This window comes from Oxyura jamaicensis, chromosome 7, assembly GCF_011077185.1.
Source record: "Oxyura jamaicensis isolate SHBP4307 breed ruddy duck chromosome 7, BPBGC_Ojam_1.0, whole genome shotgun sequence".
Taxonomy (NCBI): domain Eukaryota; kingdom Metazoa; phylum Chordata; class Aves; order Anseriformes; family Anatidae; genus Oxyura; species Oxyura jamaicensis.
This window is the reverse complement of record NC_048899.1, coordinates 8,319,969-8,340,486: the sequence shown is the minus strand read 5'-3', so window position 1 is coordinate 8,340,486 and position 20,518 is coordinate 8,319,969. Positions and strand designations below refer to the sequence as shown.

At 42.1% G+C, this 20,518-nt stretch overlaps 1 protein-coding gene across 4 annotated transcripts in view; it reads right to left on the bottom strand.

Moving 5' to 3' along the window:
• SPAG16 (sperm associated antigen 16) overlaps window positions 1-20,518 on the bottom strand; it is a 398,567-nt gene that overhangs the window by 80,243 nt on the left and 297,806 nt on the right. For all 4 annotated transcript variants that reach the window (XM_035331772.1, XM_035331769.1, XM_035331770.1 and 1 more), the window contains one exon: window positions 15,394-15,520. In XM_035331772.1, coding sequence (XP_035187663.1) covers window positions 15,394-15,520 — 127 coding nt within the window. The remainder of the gene's footprint in view (window positions 1-15,393; window positions 15,521-20,518) is intronic.

Sequence of the window (20,518 nt, the reverse complement as noted above, 5' to 3'; positions counted from 1 at the left end):
CAGTCTACCCACGGGGAGGAGCACTTCAGCTTCAACCCAAGCCTCAAACACACAAAAGCGGGTCTTTTACACACCATACCCTACCCTACTCTTACAAAGAGATGGCACAGTGAACGTTTCCTGCACCCTGCCTTTAGCCATCCCATATCAAGAGGGCACAGCCTCTTTCCTTCCACCTCAGGCAAAAAACAAGTTACCAAGGAAAAATGTATTTGTCTCAAACACAGCTAGCCACTGCTTAGAATAGAGAGGTCAAATGCTGGGTTAAAAAATAATTCCTCACAATTAATGCATAAAGCCTATTAGCAGCTGGGCGACAAAGGATGGAAGGTCTTGGAAAATGTCTTCTAGGAGAGGTGGGGAAGCCACCCAAATTTTTGGGAGCCAGGAAAGGATGCTGGCGTCCACATTCTTCCTGTGGATGTATGCCACAGACCTAGACACATGAAACAAGTGGCCTTTCTGAAATCCAGCCCTCTGAATAAATCATGGAAGAGCTGTGCTTCCTGCCTTCAGCTGCTGACAAGCCTCAAATACAAGGAGCATTTTGGTGATCCAACTCGAATGACCCACACAAGTATAGAGCAGCAAGCTGCAGGAAAGCCTTCCATGCACCCGAGCCTCTGAAAATGGTTGGGAAGTTACTGTGAGAAGTGAGATAAATTAACTTCTTTCAGTTCCATGGAACCTGGCAAGGAAAAAAAAAAACACCTTTATTCTAAACCTGTAATTCAAAACTCAAAATCAAGACTTCTTTGAAGGGACTAATTGAATTCACGCCTTTTTTGACATGACCTCATTTTGTTTTGCATTTCTTGTGTCAATAACTTTATGTTAAGAGCTTACACTTTGATAATTAAATCAAAGTTGGAACTCTTAGAGAATTTTTTGTTCTAAGAAGCCTAAAACAATTTACAGAAGTTCAATAGAGTACGAAGAAGATTAGGCCACCAAATGAAAAACATTCAAATGATCTTCAAAAGCTGGCCTCCCCCATCTTACCTTAGAGAGTGGATAAATCCACTTTGATACTAGGATTTAATAAAAAGATCAAAAAAAGTCCACAAGCTAATATCTGCTGTTATTTGGGCAATTTTGTTGTTGAAGTTGTTCTGAGGATGGAATATAAACCAGGGTACATGAAGTAAAACAGGAGCTCTGTATTTGTAGAACTCCTAGGACTGATGGATATAGGGAAACAAAAAGTCCTTATTCTTCTTTGGAAAAAGTTTCATAATCTGTCATACAATACCAGATAAACAGCAAACAGCCTTTCCACATGATCAATTAGATATAAAATAATCTGTCTTCGGTTTAACAAGAGGCAGTCTGAAAGATTCAAATAAGAATACAGAAGGGCGGTGGAAGAGAAAGACAAAGACAAGAAAAAGGAGAAAAGACTATAAGCCACTGTGAGTCAAAGGTGTATGTAAGTGGTTTGCAAATGTTTTTATTCATTAGAGAATCAGAAGAGAAGAAACTCATGTGATTTTATATGCTAAGTCAAGCATTTGTCTTGTAAGTCTTCTAAGAGACAGCCCTGAAAATCTTAAATTCTATGGTTTCTTATAAAGGAAATAGGGAGAATAAACAGAAAGAACATCCTTGAATGATAAAATGTCTAAGGGACCTGGTGGGAATTCTTCACATAAGATGTATTCTTCTTTAGGGAACAGGAGTAGATGTAAACAGATGGGCTTATGTAAGTGGAATTGGCAGCTCCACAGATAGCTGCTTTCTTTTATATATGGTTTTTCAGATGCACCAGGGTATTCAGGACTACTCTGCTTAATTATTCTTAACATTTTGCCCATTTCATATCCTCACAATATAATGGTCAAATATAAAAATAATTAAAGCAAGCTGTAGTTTAAACCTCCATGGAAACAATACATTTTATTCAAACAAACCACTTGAAAAGCGAAACTGTTTTACGAATGTTAGTCCATCTGTTCACAATAGCTCTTTTGGAAATATTTGTTTTGCTTAGAACTACCAAACCTCATTATGTATGGGGTGGTAGATGGGCTGGGGTACACCTCACATACGCGCTCTGTTATAAAATACATGGCAGAGTCTCTGGGTAGCATAAGAGTTGGAAACAGTCCTCTATGTCCTAGCAGAGAACCTCCTGCACAAGTACTGGTGCCATGGGAGTGCTCAGCACCTCCCAGCAAACACTGTCAGTCTTCTCCCAAAACCTCAGGTCTATCTACCAGCTAAGAGTTTGGGTGAGATTTCAGGAGAGGAACCTTTTTCTTTCCTGGGGGAGTTCTGACTGAGGAATTGTTTAATAACTTCTGTGGGACTGGTTCTCATTGATTTTCTTTCCTGTTTCTTTTCCCTGTGTTTTGCTTAGATGCCAGAAAGTAAGTGTTTACTGTACTCAGTAACCTTGTTTTCCTTGATTTTGTGTTACCGCTCCCGCAGCCCTATCAAGCATCAGAGTTGTCTATTAATTTACGCAAATACATTAAGAAAAATCGATAATAAATGTGTTATAACTAATTCATGATTAAACATTACAAGAACGTTAGATCAATCGCAATACCAGTACCATGAAGCTCCGCAGCCCCAGGTTCCCGTAACATTTCACGTCAGACCTAGGAGGAAGGCAGCCCTGGCAGGGGGAGAGCTGCCCAGGGGAGATGTGGAGGAGCTTCTTGCCCATGGCACTGTGCGAGGCCAGTGCTGGCACCCACCTGCTGTCACTGTGCCGTGACTCAGAGGGTTTCTCTGCCTAAATGAAGCTCCCAGTTTTGCTGCTCCATCAGCCAGTGACCCTAGGCAACTCTTTATTTTGCCAGTGCCCAAACTTAGCTTGCAAGCACGACTAAAATATTGATCATTAATTACTGGACCTGCTACAAATGCCCGCTATGCTATCAGAGAGACTCCAAATGTCACTCAGGCTGAATGCTGTATGAAATGGAAGGGAAAAGAATACACAATAAGAATTTGATAGACCATGTTTTAAATTCTGCTTTGTTAGGGAACGCACAATCAAATGCTCAAATCCAGCTAATCCTGTACTCCAAGGACAGTGTTGACTCCTGGTCGTAACATCCAGCTTCAGATGCACACCCAGCATCTGTGTTTTATACGTAGATGTCTGTGGCTGAAGGAATCACTTGCGCATTCCTTTACCGCTAAAAACCATGGTCAGCCTGGTTTTGTTGTTGTTTCTTTGGTTTTGTTGTATAAACTGTGAACAGAAATCCAAAATATTAGAATGAAGTGATTAAATGCTTGCCAGGATCAGTGTATTTGAACAGGAGTTCTACAAAACCTTAAATACAAAACTACCTGAAGCAGTTACTGAGTACAAGACCTATTGCTTAATCTGGCCTGAGTGCCAGAGGAATGAAAAGTGACAAACATCACAGCAACTTCCGAAAAGAGCCTCAGAAACTCTCAGCTGGTGAGGCTGATTTCCCTACAGGTCTAATAAACTCACCTGTAGAATAATGAAGAGATTTAATTGAGGTGTGGAGAAATGTCACACCATAGAGAGGAGTTACCAGGGCTTTTACGGCAGGAAACCACTGCTCAGAAATGTGCTTCAGTTCTTTGATGGTGCTGAGAAGCACAGGTGTAAGGGTGACCTGACTGACATAAGACACGTGAATTCCCCAAAGCTTTTGAGAACCACTGTATCAAAGGCACTCTGGAAGGGGAAGGAAAAAAAATGCTTTCCAAGAGGGCATGGTCAGGACAAAACAGGAACAGATTACCAGAAGAATGTAACATCTATTCTGGGACTTGTGTTCGTCAGCATATTAATAAATATTATTTTTGAAAAGATGGGAAGGTGAATATTGAGGTGGGACTCAATAGCAACATTGTTCATGTTTTTCAAGATGACAGCACATTTCAAAGACTTGTTGAAAGGTTTCAAGATGCTACGGGATTAAGTAATGGGATGGCAGATGTAGCCTGATTCTGAGAAGCTCAAAATGATTCTAATGAACAAAAGTACCCTTAATCATACGAATACAGTAAGGACTGTGAACTAGCCTTTGTCCCTCAGGACAGAGATCTTTTCACCCCAGTGGATACTTCTCTGAAAACATCAGCTTAACGTAGTGTTGAGATTTATGGCTGAAAAAATAAAACCAAAGAACAAACCCAGGAAACCTCATTATGCTCCTATTTAAAAACATGATTTAAGCATGTCTTGAACAGATCATACAGGCCTTGTCCCTCCCCTCCATTTCTAAAAGAATGTACCCGAACTAAGGGTACAGAAGGGCAACAGGATGAAGAAAGGAAGAAAGGTGAGGAGTGGCTTATATATCCAGAAGATAAAGCAGACAAGGACTCTTCAGCTCTGAAATGAGAGTAGGGAAAGATGTGTCAGCCTGAAGATGTTAAACAAGCTACAATTTATTCAGTAATTCCCACAGTACGAGAATCGGAATGTAACATTAAGAGAATTAAAGCAAAGGCAGGGAAGTATTTCATCACTGCTACAAGATCGGCCGGAAGATGGAGCACACAAGTTCCAGAACAAATGACAGGTTTAACAGAGGAGAGAGCCACAAAGACCAGTCATGGTGCATGAGGCCCCCAGCTCTGGGAGGTCCTAATTCACAGGACACTGAAAAATAGCAGCAGAAAAATCTCAGCGTTCACTTGTTCTTTTGTTTTGTTTTTTTGTTTTTTTCCCTAAGCATCACCTCCTGCCCACAGCCAGAGGTGGGAGAGGGCAAAACTGACCTTTGCTAGGACCCAGAAAAACTCTTGCTCTTCTCCGTTTCCAGGCAGGATCACTGATATATACCATGCATATTCACTTACAACATGAAACATGAAAAGGGAATGATGTTTGACATGAACCCAGCACGTTAAAGAACTCTCATCACCACCACTCCCCTCTTTTGCTTTATTCTAGGAGCAAATAGGGTATAGTTTATTTTCTTCCTTATTTTTCCCAATCACCATCATATATAGTATTTAGCCACAGAAGAAGAAAGGGAATTAAATGCTTTATTTTGTTGCCCAAAAATCTCAGCACAAAGATTGCTTTCTGCTCAGGAAACGCATTTGCCTGTGCAAGCCTTTACAAAAGGACAGGCAGTATCACTGAGCAGTTGGAAGGCTCCATAATGAATATCCATCTAGAAAGAGTGGATATGCGAGCTCTGTGCTCTCTCTCTCTCCTAGGTCAGTTATCTAATCCTAAAATTGCATCCAATTTTCTCCAAGGAATAGTTTTGCATAAGCATAATTTAAATGCCTCAAAGGCATCCAAATCACAATTTTCTTAGTAGTGGAATGGCATGAAAAATAAATAAATGGAAGTTATACTTTCATGACAAAGGGAATTTTGTCTCAGGTTTCAAATTCATTCAAACTGGAGAAGAATTGCAAGTGGCTAAGCCCTTTGTCTTCCCCAGACAAATACAACAACTGGGCCATTTAAAACACAGGATCCCACCTAGAGAGAAATCCAGTCTACTTTTGGCCGTGGGGCAAAGCTATAGTTCTTGCCCTGTGTACCAAGCCTGTGTGCTCTTAAGAATTTCCAATGCGTGGGCTTGCCAGTTTGAGAGGATCTGTCAGTGGGAGCATCTCCTGGACCAGGAGAGTCGCTCCTGCTAAACTCCCATTTGCAGGCATTTAGCACACTATGCTGTGTCCTGTTTAGGCTTCAGGAGGGAAACCAAGGATTTCAGCCCATGGTTTTTTTTGCTGGCCTGCTAGCCTTAAAAAAGGCTGGCAGATACTGCTGTGGAAGCAAACTACTCAACCTTTTTGTTCCCCCGTTGAGCAGATGTGATGCCTGCCCTTGCACATCCCACCACCACTTCAGGCAGTTTTTGACTGCTAGTGGCAGCAGAATGACTGCAGATGCCCTAGACTTTGTCTCACTCACCCTTTTCCACCTGGCCCTGCAAAAGCAAGCAAGACTGGTTCATAAAAAACAGCAAGCCCTCCTGAGACATCCATATGGAGATTATATTGTTAATCAATTTATTTTGCATAACCCCATGGATCACTTGCTATTGATGATTAGGCATTTTAGCTCCTCTGACAATTTGTCAATAACATAAAAATAAAAAAGGCTATGAACAGCATACATAATTTAAAGATGATCTCCTGCTTGAAAAGAGATGACACTTTCAAAGGTCTGAGAAGAATTAGTTTGTGAATGTATTTCATTTACCAAGTGGACGAGTTATTCCAAGGAATCAAAAAATTTAGCGTTAATTACTACACTGGTATCCAGGGTGGATTACTTGTTTACTAAATGAGAGGTGAGTAATTCTCCTTTAGAGCTCAGTCTAAAAGGTGTATTGAAAAAATATCAAGCTTGATAAAAATGTAGTTTCTATGTTGCTAAAAGTATGCTATTCAAATTCAACCTAGGCTGGTAGTTTTTACCAAAACAGAAGTGGAAAGCTAAATATTGCTAACAGATCGTTGCAGATTGTTTAAAGATCATTTTATATGAAAACATCTGACATTTAGCTTCAAAACTTTCTAGAGGCAAATATGAAATTTGCTTCCTGAAAGGATGCGAATGGCACGCAAATTGACCAAACTACCTAAATTACCCCTGAGCTTGAAACAAGATACTTAGGTTGTCACAATACATTTTTCCTTTTTTTTCTCCAAAGTATCCAAACTGAATGGACTATCAGCTTCTAGCCAAGTATTTGCTTCCCTTAAGTCAAAACACCCAATTTCTTCTTCCTATAAGCGTATGCACTACCCTCACTGCATAATTCTGGATCGACCCACAAAGCTACCAGCTAACTAATGACTCCCGGATAGTGACGAAAATATACTTAATTTCAACAGTGATGAAGATGCAAATGGCTGCCCCCTTACAGATTACCGGACCCATTCAGTCCTTGGCAGGGAATGTCATGGCTGTTGTACATTGCATATTGAAAATACAGAAAGCACACCCAAATACTAGATCAATAGCAGCTTACTTCAAAAAGCCCTCCTTTTTATTACTGGATATGAATGATGAATGCAGTATCGATTCATTTCTTTAGATATAATACAGATGCTTCACTCAAAACATGAGACCTAGATACCTGTGAGGCTGTAACGACCTTCAGGAGCCCTCACTCTGACTGTCTGCAGGAATAAGCTAATCAGGAGATGAAGCTCTTGTATCTAAGCCAGGCTGGAGATGGAGCTGTGCAGTCTGAGTGAAAGAAGTGAGTTCTCATTCAATCACTGTAAATACATTCAAAGTGGGAATTTGCTAACTGTAGCACTCTGTAAGCTGGAAGTAATATAAACAATAAATATAAAAGAGAACACATGGACCTAATAAAGTCACAGAAGCAGTAAATGCTAGAAATGAGATGCTGAATACATTCATATTTTAAGACTTGTGCTTAGTTTAAGTGGGATTAGAAAAAAAAACAACAACCTGTTGAAAACCATTTTAATTCAGTTTGCGGATAGCTGCTGGAGAATCAAAATTTTGATCAGCTACGTCTCACTTGGGATGCATAAAACTCCAATTACTTTCAGCTTCTGTTAGTTTAATACAAGGATGGCAAAAATCATGTGGACATTCCCTTCATTTACTTTTGGAACAAACAATTTGCTCATCACCATGTTTTGGCTGACTGCCTGAACAGCTGAAACTGTTGTTCCTCCTTGAAGAATAACATTTAACCAGTCAAATAATAATCCGTTCAACCTGGGGTCCTCAAAAAAACCCTAACAGGTCAATATATGGCTCTAATGAGGCACAACCCTGGCATCCAGAACATTGTTTTTCTGCTGGGCATATGCAGGCAAGTGAGAAGGGAATATTTAGTACTACAGTATCTACTCGAAAAAGGCTGGCTCTGTTAAATAGCTGTCCATCTTCTTGCACTCTGGGGAAGGATGCATTCCTCTCTAACAAAGATGAAGGGAATATCAATGGGGCTAATCTCTTCAAAGTGCTCAGAGCTCAAAGCAATTGCCTGCAGTCGTACACAGTCCCCACCCTCATTAGCTCAGCAAAGAAAACACAGCAAAGACAAAACAGTGCTCTGCAAGGGGAGCGAAGATGTAAAATAGGGGGGTTCCGAGCCACCTCCCCTCCTTTTCCAAAGGACAAATATTTCATACATTTTAAATTATATCTGCACTGACAATGAAGTCATATATTTTAAGAATCCCTTTTCTTTTCTCTTATTTTCTTATTTTTTTCTTATTTTTTTCTTATTTTTTCTTATTTTTTCTTTTCATTTTCTTTCCTTTCCTTTTCTCTTCTTTTCTGTCTAACATATTTAAATATTGGGGAGTTTGCTCACATTGAAAAATGGCCGTGACACAACAGAAATACGGTGTGGCACAACTCTTCTCCTGAGCCACAAAGGGGAGAAATTCATTGCCAACATTTTCCCTTCTGTAAAAGCGCAACAGCCAGAAATCAGAGACGTGATAGCTTCCCACCCCGTGGTACAAGGAGACCAAATGATCCGTCAGTCAGCTCGTGTTTACGTAAGCTCCGTAGTATCCACCGCCTTCAAATCAGAGAATTTTACGGTCAGGAAAACAAATGTGGAGAGCAAGAGAGGAATGAAATACAGCAGCACTGAGGGGAGAAGCGAGAATTACGAGACAAGGAATGATGGCTGAACAACGCAGTCTTAGTGCGCATCCTTTTACTCCCGCGCTGGCTGTAGGAATAATTAAGGATGGTCACCAGATGTCCTAAGCACTCCTCGGAGAAAGACAGACATGTCGCTGATCCGCCACGGCCAGGCAGCGTGATGGGACAAGAAAATAGGGCATGGGTTGTGTAAACCTACTCAGTCCACACGGCAGTTTTTCCAGGGAGCCCACTAATGGATTCATCAGTTCAAGCACGCCGGCTGGGCAGGCTACCTAGGGACGAAACACCAATACTGGTGCGCTGCCCACCAGCACACAGCTGGGGCAACGGCACCTGCTTGTTGCAAAACTCTGCCAAAGCAGGGATTTCACCGTGAAGGACAAACACAAAGGCTCTGTCTTAGGGTGACTGAGGTGAAGCAGCCCACCACCATTTCACCCTGAGGGATAGGTTTTGAAAATCTGCTGCTGTTTTTGCCTTATCCCGTTCTGGAAGGAAGGAGGAAGAACTTTTTCTGGCTGATTGCTGCTTGGCCCAGCTTCTGCAGAAGTGAAGAGCCGAGAGGGCAAGCATGAGACCAGCACTTGGGTGCAGAGCACTGACACAACAGCTCTTGGAGAGGATCTGAAGCCAAAGAAACCAAAAATGCTGATCACCAAACGAAGAATGGAGAACTAAGGTGTGGGTGGCTGCATCTGTGCCCATCAGGCAGAACTCCTAGGCATGCGGATTAACTATAGTTAGAGGAAAGAGAACAGAAGAATCCTTAGTTTGCATCGAAGAGGGTGTGTGAGGCTGCAGTGAGAACACACAGACCTTGCCGTGCTGAAGAAGGCACTCCCGGACAAAGGCACTCCTGGACTTCAGCGCAAGCCCTACAACTGTTCAAACCCTCAGCGAAGACAGGGTTCTTACGTGGGAGGCATAAAAACCATTCATGATGGGAGAAAGGGGAGGAACGAGTAACCTGCAAGAGTACAGCTTACGCTCTTCAAATAGAGCCATGAAAAGCTTGAATGAGAAGCAAAGCAGGCAAATTCCACACACTATGCCAAGCGCTAAATGGAACGCAAAGACCAGTGGGATAGCAGCATGATGAAGGGAGAAAAGGGGGAGAATTAAGAGAAAAGAAGCAAAATAGAGAGGAACTAGTCTCAGTTCTCTAAGGGATTGGAAAGATGTAACCAGAAACATGGCTTGATCACCCTGCTGCCCTGTTAGGTGGAGCTACAGCAAGTGCAAAGTGGTTAACAAGCAGAATCAGGAGCTGGCCGAGTTCTATTTGGAAAAGCCAGTGCCAGGACAAGTCCCAGCAATTACACCTGCATCTATTTCAATCGATGTTGAGCTTTTTGCATCCTGGCATAGGCTTGCAGGGTTAACTACACTCATGCATGCCTGCCCAATCAGTCCATGCACGAGCACCCAACTAATGAGCACATCAGTACCCAATTGGTTCGTGTATGAGCGCCCCATCACTTCATGCATGGGTGCCCAAGCACTGACACCCAGATACCTTACACATGAGCACCCCAATGAATTTCCCAAGCACGCCATCAGTCCGTACACGGACAGGTGTGTTATCAGTAGACACGCAGCCCTCAAAGGACTGTGCCTGCAGTGACCCTCACCAGCGCAGGGACACCCGAAGAGACAGCAGCCCGTGGGTGACCTACACTGGAACAGCAGCAGCAGGGAGCAGCAGAAGCAAAGCAGCTTGGAGGTCAACTTTGCAGCAGGTAGAAGCCATCATACACACAGCCCCAGCATCCTGCATCTCCCACTGCTGCAGTGGAGCAGCCAGGATGGTGGAGCACAGCCCATGGCTCAAACAAGGCAGGTGGAGACTGGGAACAGCAGGACGAGAGATGCTTGGCTTAAACTCAGGCTGCAAAAGGGGGAGAAAAAGCATTTACATCAGTGCTTGCTTCATTCTTTGTGTTTTCTTTTGTCTCAATACCCAAATGAGTGATCAGAAGTTTCTGTTAATTGGCAATAACTTAAATTAAATAAAAATTTCCCAAGTTGAGACTGCTTTGCCTGCAACAGCTCATATATACTTAAAATGAGGTAGGGACTCAGGCGTTGAACCACAAGGGAAAAAGCACCCTAAGGAATCAATTGATGTTATCAAGTAATCTGCCTTGGAGATTAAAGAACACACAGCAATAAAGTGTTGTAATGAAAAAAGCTTTTTAGTAAGAAATGGGGGTCATAGGGAAAAACACACATTAATGTCAGCACATAATTGCACTATATGGACAAAATCAGATTGCTGCTAAAAAGATTACTGTGGCAAATTCTGCACTAGAGGATTTTTTTCCCATCAAGCGTGACTTTAACTATAAGCAAGAGGGCGACAAATATAGAAAAGCAAGGTTCAGAAATGCAAAAAAAGTGAGATGAAGAGTCGAGACCCCATCCTGCCCCAGTTCTGCTGATACCTGGACTCATCTCTGGTCGACACAGTTCCCTCCGGAGACTGGACGCACAGGGCGTCCCCACCTCTCCTCGCATCCACCAGCGAATGGCAGAATCCACCCTGCAGCTTCCCAGCAAGGGAGAGCTTCTTCCATCCTAGACAAATCCCTCAGCCTGTCAAGATTAAGCTTTATGTACTCGGCACCACTTGAGCAATATGAATTAACCAGAAATGCGAAGGAAAAAGGGGAAAGAAGGAAAAGACCGGCACCTGGCGCCTCAATACCTGCTTGTCTTTGCAGCCCATCTCCCACCTGAAATTGAGGGAATCAAAGAGAAAATTGAATGGGTGCTTCACTGCAAAATCAAACTCCTAACTAAATGAGGCTGCCATATAATAAACCAGTATTATTTATGCTTAAGAAATAGGATATATACTCAACTAGGGACATGCAAATTTAAACAAATGCAATTTCTGCTTCTGAATCTTTCTTCTCCATTTACAAGGATTATTTCTGCCAGCTCTGTTCTGAGCACCCAAATTGCTACCAGATAAGGCATCTTAAAACTGTAATTCTGTAATTCAGTACCAGCAGAAATTCTCACAATCTAAGGTTTAATTTCTCTGCCTTCATCCCCTGTGAGGCCTGTGTGGATCACCTATGGCTTTAATAGTATCAAGACTAGCCCAACTAATGTCTAGTGCAAATATTGAAGGTGCTGCAGCACTGACATCCCAGCAATCCTGCTAAGCACGATTCTGCATTCAGTGAAGGGTGGATACTATGGAGACACAAATTCATAGATCACTATTTAACACCAAAAACAATTCAAGGCTGAACAGCAAATGATCCTGTCACCCGCTGGGCTAATGGCCAGCTCCTATTAACAGTCCAGTGTAATGTCATGTGACGGTGTAATTAAGCAAATTAAGCCAGCTTTTAGATAGCAATGCTGAGCAGCTACCCTAACCTCACCATGGCTGAAAGCTGTACCATTTGCTCCATAGCCACTTCCTAGCACCATGTGTCTTCTGCATCCCCAAACTCCTATCTCCCAAAATAAACCGCATGTATCTCAAGGTGACGTTGACTCTCGCAGTTCTTCAATTTCACATTGATTTGCAAACTTTATTCTTTTGATACACCCTCGCTATATCTGCAGATCTCAAAACGCAGCACTAGGCTCTCCCTAGGCTGTTGATTTTGGACTATTTTTTTTAATGAATGTTGCTTGGCTTGCTTTAATGCGTAATGATAATAATAAGAATGTCAACAAATAAACCAGAATCCTCTACAGCTTCCCTACCTCTTCCATACTGTTCAAGGCTGTGTTGAGTGATTAATTGTATCAAGTACATTTTCTGAACAGCAACTGGGAACATCTAAGCTTGGTGACGAGACAGGAGTAAGGGATTTGTGAATCTGCAGAAGAAAATATGCACGTGCGGATGCTGGGTGACTTGCATGTGAAAAAATAAAAAAGAATTTACTGAAAAGAAAGCAAAAAAACAACAGTTACTCATCCTTTGGTCCACCCTGAAAGCAAGCACAACTGGTGCCCTCTCTGAGACCTGCATGCAGAATTCAAGGGCCGTGCTCCTTGGTGGTTTTGACACCGAGGACAATACTGACCATCAGTGCCCTGGGGGGCTGAGTCCCGCCAGATCCAGCACCACCTCTCGTTCCAAGACCATGAGCTAGTTTCAGAAAGATTCACGGAAGAAGAAAGCCTACATGAAATGCAATAGTGATCAATTAATCATGTAATTAATTTCTCCCCATCCACAAGCGGACCACCTGCCAGCTGAGCAAAAGGAAAGCTAAGGCACAAGGAAGCAGACCAGACATTATCTAAAGCAGAAAGATTTATATCCAACTCCTTTTCATTAACTTATCTAAGATCTGAGTGAGGCTCTGAGAAAGAAGAAAATGGTCAAACATTTTCCCATGAAGAGCATTCAGATCAGTAGAGTCAGCAAGACGCATCTGCAATAAGGCCACCAGGTGAATCCCAGTAATTGTCAAACTCATTCTTGGTGCTAGCTCTTTGTTAAGCAACTCCCATCCGGCACATCGGCACATCTCACACTGAGAGCAGATATCACCACTTAAGATAAAAGGTAAGTTGTTTCTGACTACATTACATCTGCAATTATAATTACTTAAAAACAACACAAAGGAAAACCAAATAAAATATTTGATTAGTTGGGGTCTTACTATCTCTGACCTCAATCTCATTTGCAGATACCGCCAAACTTTTCATAAAGCCCTTCTATCATTATTAGCTATAATTTAAATAATTACTGGGCAGAAAAAAAAACACCCATAACTGTTCAACCATGGCTCTCTAATCTAGTAATTAAATCCACCTGCAGGAAGCTGAACAATTTGTTTCCTGTGTGTATGACTACTAATGCAGTCAAGTATTTTACACTAGGTGGTATATCATCACCAGGAGAGACTAAGGGACACAGCCAGGAATTAAGCCACACTTTGATAAGGCCAGAAAAACCCACCCAATATTGATCAACACATTGTTAAAAAATAATTACTGTTTAGGCAAACAATGCAGGAACTGCTGGGTCATTTGTCTAGCCCTCTGCTGTTGCAGAGGACCACGTCATGCAGCCTCTCCCACTGGTGCATCAAGGGCCACCTTTGGATCACTCAGGCTCACTTTGGTTTAGCTAGCATGCGTACTAGGAAAAAATAAAATAATGACAAAATGGTATCAGCATGAGTTAAGCATTCACGTACTCAGGAGCTCTGCCTGGGACCCATGCTGCCCTGCTAACAGGAACCAAACTGGCTGCACCCAGCTTCGCTGAAACCACTGCACCATTACACTCAGACGCAGCGGAAAAACATGCATGGCTGCCAACCACAGCAGTCGCCCAGCAAATTAAAAACTGCTCCGTAACGAACAGGTAGCTGTGTGTAGGTAGCTACCTACATACTCAGGACAGGCACTGCTGGTGCAGCTTGCCCAGGGTGCCTCTCCCTGTGCCTCAGCACACAGGGGCTCTGCTCAAACCCCACAAGCTGTGAAGAACTCTCTCTCTTCCCCAGGTACTTTCGTATCTTTAGTTGGTGCGACTGTATCCTGTTACGTTATGCCTCATTCTGATCATCCGTATCAATTGGATCTCTCTGATGTGTGCTTACTCCTGCAGAGAAAATTTTGGATTTTATCCAGACGTTGGAAAAATTTGCCCATTTAGATTGCCTGAGGCCGATAACCTTTCTACTGGAAACCTCCCATCTGGCTAGAAATACTGCTCCTGCACTCTGCAGGGATGTGATTCCTTTACAAATAACCCAATATTCTACTCCAGAAATGCAGAACTGCCTCAAATCCTAACCAAGAAAAAACAAGCTCTTGTTCCAAATTACACACATAAATAGAATTGTCGTTAAATCTGTCTTTGGGATATGGTCAAAAATAGACAGTGTCGATGTATTTTATCCCCTGGAAATGAAAATATCCTATTTAACAGTACAGCAGAGAGATCTGTGAAAACACTACAGAAAGACTAGAGTTTGATGGCAAAGTTTTCTGCCAAGAGATTATTTGTATTATGGATTCCACAGTATGTGGGTCATTATGACAAAACGTGTTATTGTTTCTGTTTAAACGATTCCTTATTTTTCTCTCATGTTCTAGTGAAACAGTTTATGCATATAACACAAATGCATACATATTTTCCAATAAACAAAATACATATTACATTCTATATCATTATATCATGTCATATCATATTATCCTACCTTTGAGTAAGACTGACTTTGAGTGAAGATCAAATCCCATGCTGCAATATAAATGCTTGTCCGTGCTTTGGAATTGAGGATTAATATCATTTTTAAACCAAAAAAAATATTTTAGAACAGCCCCTCTTCAGATGAAAATGCACCTTCATTCAGAATACTGCTGATACAGTAATACAAGGTTGATTATAAAAAATAACTGGTTATTTCAATACTTTGTGCACAGTAAGCACTCCTGTCAACACAATCAAGTTTTGAGGCAATTATGAGAGGACTTAGTAAGGTGGTTATGAAATGCAACTGTAGAATTAGCAAATAAAAAGAACAGACAGTGCTGGAGAATACACATGACTAGAACAGAGGAAATCTCGCTACGTTTTTAGTGATAGTTTGAGTGTTATGTAATAATTTTGTAACTGCACTTCTTGTTATTGCACATTTTGCCTTTTCTATAAACAGAACATTAGACCAGACTGCTGATCCTGTCCAGAAAACACGTGCACCTCATCTTTCGAATGAACACACCTGTGCTGTGTCACACATGCTATCTGGCTCCAGAACTGCAGATTTCAAAGTAAAATAAGTCTTATATTAAAAAAAAAAATAGTTGGTAAGGGCTCCTACCAGAGTAATCAAAGGCGGCTTGGTTGGCAGAACCGGGACCAGCATCCGTGGACATGATGGGGACTGACTGCCGAATGTCCCAGAGCTTCAGTATGCCGCAGGAGTCACAGGAAGCGATCGTATCGCCCTGGTCATGGTGGAGACAAAACCAAGGCATCACTCTTGTATTTTTGCAAAGAAGAGAGCATGCAAAACAGCTGGATACCTGTGAATGCCAGATATAGAGACTGTACGTATTTAAATAAATGTAAGTTATTATTTGTTAGGTTATCACGGTCTCTTGACCACTTCACTGACTTGAATAACCAACACTGCTATAGGACTTCCAAAGAAAACATTCGGTTCATTAGAAAGCAGAAGTAAAAAAAGAGAAAAAAATGTAATTTTGAATGTTGATATTAGCGTCCCCAGTGATTATACTACTTCTCCAGGAGACTGGGAAATGGCTCTTTCACCCTGATTTTTAATTTGTCTACTCATGGCTTTAACGTGAAGCCTAACATTACAGAAAAGCATACACTCCTTCATTGGTTTACACTCATTAATAGCCATGCTAAGGATGATCTCACTCATTTCAGTGAATCAGAAGTCAGAGGGACTATATATGGGGAGGACAGAAGGACATTCCCCATGATGCTCTTCAATAACGATTAAAAAATGATTTATTTTTTTTTTTAAGTGACAGAAGAACTTTGAATATGTAGCATATGAACAAATGCAAAAATCAAAGAAGGTTGGTAAAGGATGACAGGATGACCAAATATCATTTAGTTGGCTAATTCCTAACCATAACAGAAAGAAACCACTAGCTACCAATATAAAAAGATCTACATTTTATTTAAACTTCCAATATAAAGATTTCAAATACCAAATCCCCAAACCAGCTCAACTGGTATATGTTCAGAGTCATCAAAGTTTTTTCCCATTTGTGCAGTGGTGTGAGAATAGATTAACGGTATTGTTTTGAAGGAGAATCGCAGTGATACAGAACCGAGAATCAGGTGAAACACCAGCCAAGTGCTGCATCTGTGACTTTTTTTGTATTTGGATAATTTTTATTTCTTTCATGTAAATAATGCATGCATGAAAATGTGTGGGGTCATCTAGCAAATACAGGAATTAAGATCTGAAAATATCCATTGCCTTCTCAAGCAGAAAGTAATGGCCGACAAAATACTATCATGGTGTAAGTTTAATGAAATCTTTAGGTCCATTTGGAAGAGACCTAAACTGTCTAAACTCCATTCTAGCTTGTTACAGGGACTAATAGAGAGTAATACACAGAAACAAAGCAATTATTGCTTGGAGAATGCAGCTGGCGATGAGTAAGCTCTCAGCACTCGCTGTTTTGCAGGAAAGCTCAGTGACCAAACCAACACCGCGTTATGGAGAACCTATTTGTTTAACTGTCCGTTCAGCTGGACCTGCCTAATTCTCTTTCATTTCACCCACTCAGCCTATACAAATGACAAGGTCAAGCAGGCCATGCAGGAAACAAAACAAACAAAAGCAACAGCTACCCTCTGAATTACGGCACGGTTTGAATTGGATCTCAACAAAGCAAATTTTGAGTCAGAAAAATAAAAAGCATCACCATGGATGCTTCCCTGTCCCTGACGCATTTCATAGAGTCTCTCAGACTCTATTTTCTGAGCTGAGCAGCTGAACCTCTTCCTTCTCTCCTCCCCACCCTTTTCAAGCAGTATCTAGTCTGGGATAATGATGGACGCAGCCTTCACTGGTTTTGACAAAGGGACTCCTGCAAAAGCCACCACCTATTTTGGAAGCCCATTCTGAGATCCCTTCAGCCTGATGTTCAGAGATGTTAAACACCTGTATCTCAGCTGTGCAGAGGTTTCAGTGGAGCTGGCACATGGCAGCAACTGCGAGGTGGGGATGCAGACAATCAGGTGGGACTTCTTTCCTTAGGTCACTCTCTCCTGCTCCAGTAAAGGGAAGGGGAACTGAGGATGTGAGTGTAGATAGAGCCCTCCCTCCCTCTGCATGCACTCAACTTCTGGAGCAGCTCTCCACACCTCAGCATCCTCTCTCTTTTCTCTCTCTTCATCAGAGATTATGTCCATTATCAACAGTCCACTTAGGAAACTACTGGTATCCCTTATACCCATTACATCATAACCTCTAACGTGACTTTAATTTAATCTTTTATTTTATTTTTTCCAAATAGGCAATTTGATAAATAATACCATTCCATATGTATTTTTGTTTTAGAATATGTCCTCAAACTTGTTTTGTAGATGTCAAACACACTTAGTTCACTTCCACAAATGCTCCTTAGTTGCAGCTTTGGTAGCTCAGCAGCTCTGAGCAAGCTCAGCTGAGGGCCCATCTGGACACGAGTGCACAAACCCAGGCAGTGCAGGCACAGCAGACCCTCCAGTGGGTGCTCTGCGACTCCTCCTTATGTCAGCGGCAATCATGTCAATGCACTTTCGATAAATTTCTCTCTCAAGTGTTAGCATGATCCAGCTAATAGATCCTAACAGCACCAAGAATGCTTCACTGAAAAAGAAACTGCAAATATTGATCAGAGGCAGTCCCAAAATGGTAGAGCTGACCTTGGCTTTCCCACTGACTTTGAATGAGAGATCATTACTAGCTGCCTAATTACGGGGCAAACAACCTTTTGATACCGGGTCTTCTGAGAATTAATTTCTGCCACAGGAGCTGGCAACCACAAGAGAAGATCCAGACCCCATCCTCTTTCTGTCTTGCCATCCTATTCTCTGCCACATTTATTTTCTCCTGATGTCTACTATAGATCAAACCTGTGGTAGGTACCAGCTACCTTGAACCACCCTAATCTGTTGTTTTTTTTAGGAGGCAATTTGTGGACACACCAGAAAGAACTAGCCCCCGTGATCCTTGCAGATGCCACTTGAACAGAGAAACCTGGCTTGGCAGCCAGCTGGAGAAGATGGTCCTGCTCCCAGGGGTTTGTGATCTATCCTAGTAGCACGATCAACCAGCTCTTGGTGACTTTCCATTGTTTTCCTCCCAGATGCCTGGTATAAACACACCGTGCATAAAACGCAACGTTCAGCAGCAGATTTGGCTTGACCCGCATGAAAAGGCAGCAGAGCTCATCTACAAAAAGAGTTAGGAAAATGCGGGGATCTGATGGTAACACAGAGCACATGCCAACAGGTATTGTATCAGTCTCAGCATACCCTGCCCACAAGCTTATTAACAAATGCATCAATTACTGTTGCTACCTAGGCAGCTGCTGCACTAAAAGCATACCGCGAGGATTTTGTTAATGAGCCGGCTATTACGTGTCACTTCTTGATGCCATCTCTATCACATACCTTCGTCAAATCAAGTGAGCTGGAGATGTGGGATAACAACTTCTCAATAGGAGCAAATAAACCAGGAATGTAATCAAGCTTAAGGACAATTTGAAGCTACATGCCACTCAAGAGAAGAAGAAAGGGCTAAGTGACAGCTAAATGAACTCATTTGCCCCAGCCAGGGGCCATTTTCAAAAGCTTTAAAGTGGAATCCCTTTGAATTCTTGCACGAGCTTTTGGCTGTTTCATTCCTTTTGCAGTTATTATTTAGTTATTCACGGCAGAGCCCTCTGCCTAGCTCTTCGCATTCTTCATTTTGCTCCTTGCCGCACTAACATCTTTTTTAGATGTCTTTTTAATGATACATTTAACTGAACAGCAAGCTGGACCAGCAGGGCTTGATGATTTTCTGACACGTAAAAGAAGGAGACAATGAGATCCAAGGAGGAGATGTGTAAGAGCAGATTTACATTGTCCTGATTTTCATTTACACTGTGTTTTACGCTGTAGCAGCCAAAGCTCAGTTCTACTATTTTCTCTAATCATCGAGCACGTCGGACCATTCATAAAACTGGTAGGAGTTTCCTCCTCGCCTATATAATCCAGCCGCTACTTCTGTGCGTGAGCATGCTAAGTAATTAAAGAATTTACACAAGGATTCAATTAGTCTGGCTTCAAAGCCTGGTTCTGTTCCAGGCTCCAGGGACTTTGCCTTTACAGCTCCACCTCCTGACCCCTGCCCGCTTAGTGCCCAGCTCCGTGCTACAGATCTCCAACAAAATGTGTATGTACAGCAGAACCGCGATCTCAAATGGCACTCACAAACCATGGTAAAACATGTATCTGTAACCACAGAATGGTATCTGCTCATCAGAAATGATTTATATCATTTCCATGAAATTTTTAAAGTCCTTTTTCCATCATTTTTTTTCCTTAATATACATTTTTCTAGTGAATGTTATTAACTAGAGTAATCACCAGGGTACAGCTGGGACAATTGAGGCAAAGTGGGACTAATGGCCAGGTACAATTTAGTTTCACTCCCTGAAATGGCTACAGATCAGTAAGATATGAGCTGCAACAAGTGCTTTTACCTAACGTAGACTGCAGTAAACTCCTCCCAGGAGCATTCTCCAAGTGCCATTCTGAAGGCAGGTCAGTAGCTGTTTCATGGGCTTTCCTGAGTACTGTGGGAGGAACAGTGAACGAGTAAACACCTTGCTTCGTTGGTCTGAGAGCTTTTTGGGCCCTGCTGTGCCCAATGCCGCCCCGATGAGTTTGTTATCGGTCTTTGAGCTAAGCAAAAGGAGCCGGTCCTGCGTACGTGAAGCGTGGATAGAAGAGGCCTTGCTGCAGTGCAAAAATGAACTCCACTCCGAAAAAATAAAAGGGGCACACAGGGCCGACAGAATCCCATGCTGAGCCCTCCCATCCCACGGGCTGGAACGGGGCTTTCTGAGCAGCAGCCAACAGGGTCAGAGGAATCCCAGAGAAGCCAAGCAGGGGCGGGTGAGTCTGCTGCAGTTTTAATAGGGAAAAGGCTGTAATGTCCAATTAAGCCAAATGAATTATATAAAATATGATACAGATGGGAAAAAAAATGCAGATGTGTTCCATTATTAGGCTGATGACTAATCAATCACCACCCATTTTTGAAATATCAGGTTTAAATCACCCTGGTTTCAAATGAAAATAGCATCTTCTGAGAAAGAAATGGAATTATTTAGCCTGGCAAAACTACAGAACTACGTGGACTGCCGTTTTGAGAGTGCAGTGGTACATCTTTAATAATTATTTTCATCAAGGGGGGGGGG